This window comes from Heliconius melpomene, chromosome 12 (assembly GCF_056956725.1).
Source record: "Heliconius melpomene rosina isolate 202511_hmr_F chromosome 12, ASM5695672v1, whole genome shotgun sequence".
Classification (NCBI taxonomy): domain Eukaryota; kingdom Metazoa; phylum Arthropoda; class Insecta; order Lepidoptera; family Nymphalidae; genus Heliconius; species Heliconius melpomene.
The window spans coordinates 15,611,243-15,623,135 of record NC_140400.1 but is presented as its reverse complement, the minus strand read 5'-3'; the positions used below and the strand labels follow the sequence as shown (position 1 = coordinate 15,623,135).

The 11,893-nt window shown below is 31.3% G+C and overlaps 1 protein-coding gene across 1 annotated transcript in view; it reads left to right on the top strand.

The window, feature by feature from the left end:
* The first annotated feature begins 1,022 nt into the window (after positions 1-1,022).
* Not3 (CCR4-associated factor Not3) overlaps positions 1,023-11,893 on the top strand; it is a 25,984-nt gene continuing 15,113 nt past the window's right edge. The window contains exons 1-8 of the mRNA XM_085194927.1: positions 1,023-1,392; positions 1,788-2,020; positions 5,070-5,225; positions 5,847-6,026; positions 6,387-6,585; positions 7,382-7,476; positions 8,117-8,199; positions 8,882-8,964. Of these exons, the coding sequence (XP_085051053.1) occupies positions 1,368-1,392; positions 1,788-2,020; positions 5,070-5,225; positions 5,847-6,026; positions 6,387-6,585; positions 7,382-7,476; positions 8,117-8,199; positions 8,882-8,964 (1,054 nt within the window). The 5' untranslated portion in view covers positions 1,023-1,367. The remainder of the gene's footprint in view (positions 1,393-1,787; positions 2,021-5,069; positions 5,226-5,846; positions 6,027-6,386; positions 6,586-7,381; positions 7,477-8,116; positions 8,200-8,881; positions 8,965-11,893) is intronic.

Below are 11,893 nucleotides of genomic sequence, written 5' to 3'. Positions count from 1 at the left end.
ATAAGTAAATCTAATAATTGAAGTTAGATTATTTTGGCTCTGCTTCCGGCAGAGCGATTATCAATTGAATTAAAAAATTAAGCAATTTACAATTCTTGGTTTCTCAAATTGCTTATAAATAAAAAAATGTTACTCGTGTTTTTTGTGGTTTTACAGATCAATTTATGTGAAGGTATCAGAATCAATTTATACAATAATTCTGATTTAGATCACATAGCGTCGTGCGTGGTCACCAGGAGTTATAAACACGTCTCTCACAGATGCTGTGCATCGTCACATCCCAAATAATAGTACAAGTTTTACATAACAATAAAACTTGTATTATTGTGGAGAGACGATGCACAGCATCATTTTAAGGCTCCTGGTGAGAATCTGCTATGAGGTAAGAAGCGTAGTGTCGCCTTTTATACGTTCCGGCGCCCTACCACCTGGGACCACGTGACTTCCGGCGAATCGCTGATTGGTCGAAAACAGCAACCGGAAGTGAAAATCATTGGATGGATAATCAAAGGGAAGTATACAGCGCCCTCTCACAGATGCTGTGCATCGTCTCTCCACAATAATACAAGTTTTATTGTTATGTAAAACTTGTACTATAAGTTGCTTAAATTGATTAAATGAAATTGTTAATATGTTAAAATTCTTAATATTTATAGGAGCTTGTTTCAATTCCGTTACAATAACAACCTTATTTTGTATTTATTTAATATAAGTTGTAACGTGAATAGAAGCTTTATAAATACTAGCGCCATCTACTTTTATAATACTGGTATATTATGATGAGTGCTGCATACTCTAAAACGACGCCATCTATCGCGGCTATGAAATAACTAAAATAAATTTGTTTTTATTAAATATTTAATAGACATTTATAACTTTTAAATTAATATCAATAGAATTATAGAATGTTTAATAACCATTAAGCAATAATAAATAATTCAATACAATATTTCTCATAAGAATAAAGCAAAGACTTTCCAAACAATATGTCATTTTGTTACAATCTTGTCTATGCTTTCCTCTATTATTTTGCGCCTGCGCACTTGACTGATGGTCTACGCGACGTACCTAAAATCATATTGTGGAAATTTTGAAGTTTGTTGTTTTAGTGACAACATATCCATAATTATTTATGAAAGCTTCGCGCTAATTACCATTCCAGGCGCGGGGCAGAATAATTCTGTGGCGGTCGGCCTGGATGCGTTCAGTCACTAACAATTCGAGCGGTGTACGGTAGCCATCTTGGATTCGAACAAAGCTTCAGATGTGTAGTTTGTCTGTTTATCAATAATTTTTGTGCATTTCCCTGTAAATAGTTTGTATGTTTAGGATATGTACGGAACGTTTGTCCACATGTGTAAATAGCTATGGCTGCGACAAGAAAATTACAAGGTAATTCACTATGTTATCAGGTTAGAGATTGATTGACCCCAACCTATGTAGATACGTGTTCTAGAGTTCTATTGTCCAACCGCAGGGACCTCGGCCCTGCAGCCACGACTGGCCGTTGTCTCACAACATCTTACATACTCCAGTGAAAATAAATACAAGACAGTATTCGTAAGAATTGACAGTGCGTTTACTGTCTACGTGCTTTTTTTACGCAAATTCTCATTCACGTACTCAGTAACGTGATATTTAATGAATTTTATAGACTATAAACGATAAAAACCTGACATTAATTTTATAAACAGTGTTTAGTGACAATAATTACGCGTTCGATTGGAAGTTGCGTTTGTGAAACAGGTTTATTCAGTTCATTTGTGAAGTGAATATGTTTATTGCAGGTGAGATAGACAGGTGTTTAAAAAAGGTCACAGAAGGGGTAGAGACGTTTGAGGACATCTGGCAAAAGGTACACAATGCGACGAACAGTAATCAGAAGGAGAAATATGAGGCGGATCTCAAGAAGGAGATTAAAAAGCTCCAGAGGCTACGAGATCAGATCAAGTCATGGATTGCCTCTGGTGAAATTAAGGATAAGAGTACACTTTTAGAATATAGGAAACTAATAGAAACGGTGAGTTTGTGTTATATTTGTGCTTTTCTTAGTTTTAAGTCATACTAAACCAAAAAATATTTGATAAACACAAATATATTTAGTAATAAATTATATACAGATTATTTGTAAAGGGGATGAGCATAGTACTTTATTAAATGATTTGAATTAATTTAGTATTTTCTCATGAAATTAATATATTTTTCATTTAGTTTTTTTGTTATATTACAATCAATGGTGAATGTACATGTAATACATAAATAGTTGATATTCCCATAGAGTTTTATTAAGATTGTTCTTTACTACTGCCTATATTTGTATGTTAATAAAGACTAGTTGAGGCAATAGTTTATATTATCAATTATTATCTTAAAATAAATATTATATTATAGGGTTATTATAATACTACCTACCTAATTACTTTTACTAATTGTATTATAATACTACCTAACTACCTACTAAGAAAAATTTGATATGATTATTTTTTTCAGTAAATTATTACAAAAATTATGAACAAAGCTAAAGATATAAATGAAAGATATTTATACATTTCTTTGTATTAACTTAAGAACTTCATAGTAATATTTGTTATCTAAGCTTAAAGATGATATAGTCTGTGATAGCTAATAATGTAAATATAGTTTTAAAAGATAGTGATTTTTAAATAAAAATATAAATAACTATGTTGATAGTAATATTAGTAAATAAATCCTTATTATTTATAGTATAAAACTTACAGAATTTATTTACGTTTTAAAATTATTTAAATCACAAATGAAACTATTTTTAACCAACTTCAAAAAGAAGGAGGTTATCAATTCAACTCTATTTTTTAAAATTGGATTGATTGTGAATATATTTACAGTACTCAAATAAACCATTGTGGTCTCTTGTAGTACCTATTTATTGTAAATAAATATTTTCCAATATATAAGATAGTAATAAATAGAAATAATATAATATTTTAGCATACCATGTACATCTGACTACAGTTTAGACTAAAATATATGTTTCCACAAAAAAAAACAATATTCTATTAATCAAGTTAAAATAATTTCATTTAAAATGCTTTTAAAGTTATACTTCTAAAGTAATATACAAGAAACTACATCTATTAACTACATATATCCTTTTTTACAACAAAAACTATATTTTAAATGAAACTTGTGAAACAGTTTAATCATGTATATTTAGTATTAAACACTTTTTGAAATCTGACAGTTTATATATTTTGTATTAGTATGTAGACTATTACAGAAATTGAAAAAAAGTTTACACTTGTTTCACCAATTATTTTCTACTTTTTCTCACCTGCATGGCAATAAGAAAATAGCTAAGACTTGTGTAATACAAAAAAAATACACATTCTGGGGCTCCTACCCCAGGTGCAGCTGTGAGTATTGTGGGTGTAGGTTTACATTGAAAGGTTTAATGTGACTTTAAAGCCTATGATAGTATTTCCCGATGTATGTGTAACCAGGAGCTGGTGAATATTATATAATAAATATAATATTAGCAAGTTCAATTAAACTCTGACTTTATATAACTAGATTGTTTTGGTTTGATTGTTATAGTTGTTATAAAGTACTTATAAAGTTTGATAGCCACAGTATATAATATAAAAGAAATAATATATAAAAGATTTTTCCTTTATGGATTAACACAAGAAATTACTCTACAGTTTTCTAATAGATCTTGGCATGTCTAGAACTAGCTTAAATTTGTTTCTTAATGTACTTCAAAGGCTTTACTAGTAGAAATCATTTAAAATTTTGAGTCTGAACAGTGGAAATGAGGACATTCAAAGGGACCCCTTAAACATACACTTATGTCTATGTCCCAGGTACTGCTCTGAACTCCTCACCCTTCAATGTGATAGGCATCATTTATTGACACCATGGAAAATACTATTGCCCGTCTGTTCTTTGCTGAAATTTATTACTTATCGCCTGTTAAATAGTTTCATTGTTTTTGCCAACTAACTTATTTTTTTTTATACTTAGGCTAATTGTAACTTTGTTTATATACAAAAAACAATTACAATGATAATTGTCAATGCAGGTGTGCAAATGTTGAAAATGCATGTAATACTGCATCTGGACTTATGCCAGAGCAACTATAGTAATTTAAAATCAAACATATGGCTTGCTGTTTTTGTTTGGATATTTTAGAAAGGTCCTAAAATTACTTTTTTATTAGATTAGTAGCATGCGATAGCCATAAGGAAAAATGGAAATCATAAAAAGTTTTTCCAAAAGAGAAATTATGATATTGACAGTTGAGGTACAGGGGAAAGTTTCTATATTTAAAAAATCTTTGTTTTTTTTATTAAGTTAATGCAGTTGGTTAAACTACGGCAGTAAGTGGAGAATAAAGTGATTTTATTTTCGATTGCTGTCTATCCCACAGAATATAGAAGATGCTTAAATATATAAACAAAATGTAATATTTTCCTTTCATTGTATAAATGATATAACCTTACTCACTTTCATCTATTGTTCTACTATAACAGCTATTGTAATTAGCCATACTTGCTTTTTTTGTCTTCCATTAAGTATGAACAACTGAAAAGAACTGACCTATTGTTAAGTTTGACTTCAATATTTATTACTAATATTTTAAAATGCATTGGTTTTACTTATTTGCTATTTATTTTTGTATTTATAAAAATGATTCAATATTTCAATTTTAGATGTGCAACTATGTAAAACTAATATTAATTAATGTTTCAACATAAAGTGCTGCTAAAAGATACCGTGAGTTAATTCAGCTAAGTTTAAAGGCCTATCAAATTTCACCCAAACCTGTTCAGTGTTTTATACATTTTTGACCTAATAGGATCTTTATAAGAAATTTTTTAACTCTGGCAAAATGTAATTTAGGACATTTATGTTGATATTACAATACTAAAAAAAAATTATAATCCTGAATCAAAGACTGAATAAAAAGCGTAAAAATGAAATCAATTCACTCAGTGAGATTCGAACACAGTAACAAAGCTTTTCTTCTATGCGACGATGACCTTAATAATTATTTATATGTATTAATAGATATTATCTTTTGTTTTCAGCAAATGGAAAGGTTCAAAGTAGTTGAAAGAGAAACAAAAACAAAAGCATACTCTAAAGAAGGCCTGGGTGCGGCGCAGAAACTGGACCCGGCGCAAAAAGAGCGCGAGGAAATGTCATCGTGGCTCATTTCTTCTATTGATGCACTCAATTTACAGGTATAAATAAAGTAGTTTCACGTTTATCACACATCTAGCGGGGTGTGGAGACGAATGTAGTGTTTCAGTCATTGTTCCCCACGTATCGCCCAATTTTCGATATGTTTCGTTTTTAGTCTTAAAATAATAAATTGCCCAGAGATAGTAAATTGAACCTACAGCTGTAGCGGGTATGTTTAGATCCTGTGCCACAACAGCCTCAACATTGTTTATTTATTTATGTTTTTTTGCATTTTGTGAGATAAGCAGAGACAAACTATACCTTATTATTTATTTTTACAATTTTTTTTTTTGTGAAGATTAACCTTGTCTACACTATATGGCCTAGGTTTTCTTCATCATATCATAATATAAATTATTAGTATAGTCATTAAGTATATTAGTAGTAATATTATTATAAGTTGAAGAGTTTGTTTAAACAGACTATAGGCTAACTGGTCTTATAGGAATGTAAATATTAAATGATTTTTTGAAAAAAAAATGTTTTCCTTTAAAGTTTATTATTTTGGTTCATTGATTAATTTCAAATATTCAAATCAAATTAAATTTTACAATGTTAGTAGCCATACTAGTATAAACTGTGTCACAATTATTCATACAATTTTAATATTTAAATTACAGATTGATCTTTTTGAGTCTGAAGTAGAGTCATTATTAGTTGGTAAGAAAAAACGTTTGGACAAAGAGAAACAGGATCGCATGGACGAACTCAAATTGAAACTAGAGAGGCATAGGTTTCATATAAAAAAACTTGAAACATTACTACGAATGCTAGATAACATGTCTGTGGAGGTTGAACAGGTATATCTTTTTATGTATGTATAGCACATTCGAATCGTGGCCGACCTGAAGTGCCAGTTGAGCACTTGACAAAGAGAACCTAGTGACTATTACTCTATCAGGAGTATTGAGCCCACAACCACTATTCATACTCATTATTAAAAAAATAACAGAGAGAACTTCATGCTAAGAATCTTTATTGTTTTGCTAAGGTATTTAAGGGAGAATGTCTTATCAAAAGAATATTCTATTGATTTAGAGACATTGCATGTAAAAGTGCAAAACATTTAACAAATAGAGTAAATGAAGCTGAGTTAATAGGTTTGAACCCACAATCATTAAACACTTTCACATATTAATAAACTGAAAACAAAATTCCAGATAAAAAGAATAAAAGAGGATGTAGAATATTACATTGTATCATCATTAGAACCTGGCTACGAAGAAAATGACTACATTTATGAAGATATTAACGGTTTAGACGAGATTGAGTTAAGTGGGGTCGGCCTTCCATCATCAGCTACAACTGATAGTAATAACAGTAATGATTCACCCGGCTCACCTACTAGTATATTATCAGGTTTGTTGTTTTTGAGTGTATTTAGTATTTATAACATATAGAAAAAATATTTTAATGCTGCTGGTATAACAAAATACAGCGTTGAGTCCTGTTACTTCATTGGAAAGCAAAGAATGGAGTGTTACTAGGTTCTCTCCACAATAATGGTTGTGGATTAGAGTTGCGGCTGTGTGACATTAGACCTGACAGTATTGTTGTTAAAAAATAGATTACTTTCTGATGACCTTACATCTGCCCTTGTAATGCGAAGTTACGAAATGACAGAAAAGAAATTACATGTAGTAACTAACAAAAAGTAATAAAAAAAACTAATGAACCTTATAAAAATAGTAAAAAAATCATTGGATTCGTACCTTTAAACCACATTTGATAATAGTAAAGAACTGATTCATCACACAATAAAAACTGAATTAGAGAAATTGACCGCCGTTTTTGTAGAACACCAATAAAAACTGTAACTTATAATGTTGCACTAAAACTCAACATAAAAGTCGAGAGATTTCAATGTTTATGCAATATATTCAATGTTATTAATGATTTTTTAAAATTTAAGTGAATTTATACTTAGACTAAGTGTCACCGTATACGCGACGATTGTGGGCTCGATTCCCACTTGGGGGAATAGAATAATTAATATTTTTATTTCTTCGCCCTGGTAACAAGAAAAAACGCGACTTAAGTTCCGCTACTTAACACGCAATATCTCGTAAATTCGAGAAAACTAGATCCTCTTTGTGCTGGATACAACGTTAAGCTAATATAATAACAATAATAGATATATTTTTTTAAATTCCAGGAACAAGTCCAGTTACGTCCCCGACGTTAGACGTCCACAACCACGCAACAGACTCGTTAGATGTAGACAAAAAGAAAAAAGACGACACGGCCAAAGTAAGATGGTGGAGTTTGTCATTACTATCTTAGTAGCATTTGGCACTCGGCTCTCTCTCTTCTCTCTCTCTGTTACCCTGATAGGGATAAAGAACAATATTTTCTAAATCTTTTTTGGCTTTATTATATTGGTTGTATATAATTTAAGAATGTCTGTGTAGTGCATAGTAGTAATAAAACAAAGCGATATAATAAGTGATATAATTATTTATGTTATAATTAAATATATTTTATTGTGTTTCTTGGATCCCATAAGCTTTGTTTTTCTTCGTTATTAAATGTGCTTAGGTAGGGTTTTCAACATTTCAACGAGTTAAAATATAACTCCTTTTTTTGCTTCACCTGTATTCTACTTGTAGCATGTTAGGCCGAAGGAACCGAAATGAGTGGCGGAGTACAATACCCTGCTTTGTCTTCTTACTAGAGGAAGAAAATGAAAATAACTCATTCCCTCGAGAGGTAATTGAATCCACAACCGTCGCGTTTCCAGACAAAAATCCTGTGGTGCTGTGTCACGACAGCCTACACCCAATGAATCTGCTTAAAATATTTTTATTCAAGCCATAGTTTAAATATAATAATAATGTTATACATAATAAAATAAGAAATACAAAATAGAATTGTTATAATTTTGTTCCAGCCGGTGAAACCGTTGCCGCTGCGTGTGGCGTGCGTTGGCAGTCCCACCGTCAGTTTGCTCAATCACAACGTCAACGCTAATAGGTTTATTGGAAATTCTTTTTACTTAAATATTTTACATAACATTCCATTTGACAATTTGGCAAAACATGTAAATCAAAATAATATCTCGAATTTAAGTAAACAGCAGAGAATGGAGTGTCTTGACTCTAAATGCCTATGCTTAATAAGCTGTATGTTTGTCTTGTATTTAGATACGTTGTATATGATTAAAAATGTTCCAAATTAACTTCAACAACAAAATAACTTAAAAATATATGTTTGCATGTATACTAGCTTCTACTTACATTGCATGTATACTAGCTTCTACTTGTGACTTCGTTCGAATCGGCAACTAGACGTTTTAAACTCTGGCCGCAGGTATAGTGAGCTACATCGAAACGATTAACGTATTAAAATAGCTATAAGGCTATGGCCTATATGCTTCCATAAATTAACTATAAAATTAAAAATATGAGAAATATTTTTTCAGTTTTAACTGGTAAGCGCCTGAGATAAGCGCTTTAAACCAAACAACACTTCAGTATAGATTAAATATAATGTTCATTAGTAACAACCAATATACTACAATAGCGAGGAAAATAAAAATCATAAATGATTCATTTCCCCGAGTATGAATCGAACCCACAACCGTCGCGGTTACAATTATTCACTGTATACTGTGCCATGAAGGCCTTGTTATTTCATTTAATATAATTTTCCACAGTATAAACAACACGGGCGCGTCGGGTGCGTCCACGCCCAGTAAACAGCCAGCGCCGCCCTCGCCGCACCTCAACAGGACGAGTGGTTAGTATAAATAAGCTAATACCTTTATATAATAGATAAAAAAAAACTATATATAATATAAAAAAAATTGATTAGAAACATATGAAAATTGTAATACTACTACGTCATACATTCTCCATTAAGCTAGGTAGAAATTGTTATAAGCAGCTTTAATAAAATATATAAAATTAAATATTTGAGGCCATTTGTGTCGCAGGCACACAAGTATGTGTTGTGCTGCAAAAGTTAACCTAGTGTTAAGACACTCTGTTCCCTATTTTCCGCCGATTTCTGGAAGCATTTCGTGCGAAGTGGCAGAACTCGACGCCGCGCTTTGCCTCAACACCAGAATCAATAAATGTAAATATAAGTTTAAATAAATATTTCATTTCTTCGAGTGGTGATTGAACCCACAACTAGTCGCGTTTACAGTCTGACTCTTTTTCGCTGCGCCACAATGAGTTCCTAATTTATTATCAATTTTATAACAAAAATTAAGCTTGTATCATTTCTACAAGATATCATTTGCTATGCATTTTTTTAAGAGATTCCAATATTTTTTCATAATAATAACTCAAGTAAATCAATACAAGGACAAATAGAAATACAATACATAACCTATTTTAGCACTAATGTAAACGATTGTTGAAAATGACGTGGCATAACACCGCATATCATAGTAATCCGTTATCAACGTGTTGATAATCTTACGACGCTTTGTTTACAAAACAAATGTGTTATCAAAGAATGAATGGATCGGTCGACTGGCGTTACTATTCCGACATATTGGAAAACCGCCAACTTTCCAAACGCAAAAACAAACGATACCAACCTTTAAATTTGTAAAGTTAAGAACTGAATTTGAACAGATTAAAAATTATTAGTGTTCGTATTGAAAATAATAAATTGGCATATTACCAATACGATGACACAGCTCGTTGGTTCAGTCGGAAAGCCTTATCTAAAGCGACTTGCGCCTGGATTTATTGTAAAAAAAAAAGTGAACTAAGAAAAAATGTTTTCCCGCGCAAATGTTGGATAAATATGGACGATGGTAATTGAAATTGAAAAGTGCATGTTTAGTGGTTTTCGTGTTTTGTGTGTTATTTTGGGGTTTTTATTGCGTAGTTGTGAAGTTCAATGGCGGTTATATAATTTTGTTTGTGTGTGTATATTATACGAATAGGTACTTAGTATCGTTACTATACTTTTTATTTGTGGTTTCGACCGCATTATCAATGAAAGTAGCTGAGACTATTGTATGACACGTGATGTTCTAAGTGCGAGTTCTAATTCTGAATTCAGGTACAGTTGGTTACATTGAACGACTTGTATTTTTTGTATACCTTCACGCTGTATCCCGCACATAGCAGGGTAGGCAAAGGGAACCTAATGTTAAGACACTGCGTTTCCCACTTTCCGCCTAATTCTGGAGGCATTGCGTGTCGAGTGGCGGAACTCAACACCGCGATTTGCTTTGACACTTCAAAATGTAAATATTAAATACGTCATTTCCTCGAGTGGGACTTGAACCCACAATCTGTGGCATACACTTTGAGCATTTGATTCAAAACAAAAACTATTTGTTCATTTTAAATTAGTATTTCCTGAGATTACTTTCGTTCAACCATATTAACTGTTCAGCTTTACAATATCAGTATAGATTAGTAAATAAAAGATTGAATGTAATTGTAAAATGAATATACAGAATGTTTTTGTCAGCATCACTTTAAATGAAACTATAGTTTTAATTACTTTATAAAAGCGTATTTTTGTAATAGTATGTCAATACAGGTGTGGCAAACATCGTGAAATGAAAAAAAATCCTACGTCTAAACTGTTGAGATATCTTGATTAATTTCTTTAGGTATGGGTTTTAAATATATTTTAACCCATATGCTGTTCCCGTAAAAGGAACGATGACTTCTACCTGTATACTGTTATTTCATTTCCTTTGTTTAACTAAAAGAAATTGTAATGTATTAAACTTTGATATGCTATAATTCATTTTCTTTAGTAAATCAGATATATATATTTTTTTGATGTAATTGTAAATGCAAATTAAATAAAAAATAGCGTTAACAAGAGCTACATTATATGAGCATGTTTTTTTTATTTTTATTATTCAGATGTATAATAATAATAATACGACGTTACCCTTGACTGATTTATTCGTGCGTAACCATACGTATATAAAAATAGTAATTTACGGTAATATGTTGTTTCGATATACCTAAACTATTGTCGATAATATTTTCTATAAAAAATATGTAGTGCGTTCGTTGATAATGTCTATTTAATATTCGATTGCATTTTTTAAAAGTCCTCCAGAATTTAAATATTTTAACGAACGATAATATAAGACGTTTACAAGTATTTACAGTGTTTTGAATCTGCATTTACATTTTTTTAAACTGCGCCGTCGTAGCGCAGTTGTACAATGGCCGATTGTAAATGCGACGGTTGTGGGCTCGATTCCCATTAATCACTTCCTCCTTTTAAAGACAAAGCGACGCGCGACGACGAGTTCCGCTGTTCAATAATCCATTATTTTATTTAATTGAGCCATCGTGGCGCAGAGGCACAAACGTGCAACTGTAAACGCGATAGGCTGTGGGTTCGATTCCCATTTAATATTTTCATTCCTTGCTCTGGTAAAGTGCGGGATACAGCGTGAAGCTGAAAGAAATATAGTAAACTAAATAGTTTTATTGTCATTTAAATGATGTAGGTAGTAGATATGCTTCGTATTTATGAATGTTATTTCCTTGTCACGTGTCAGTAATGTCAGTGACCTATGAGTCACAAACTGCGAGCCTATATGTAAACACTAGGTTCTAGGTTAATGTAAGAGCTAAGTATGCTAGACCGGTTTTTATGTTTGCATAGGTTAGTTTTATATTTCATGAATTATTTTTGTTTTTTTTTTAGTTATTTTTTTTATATTCAC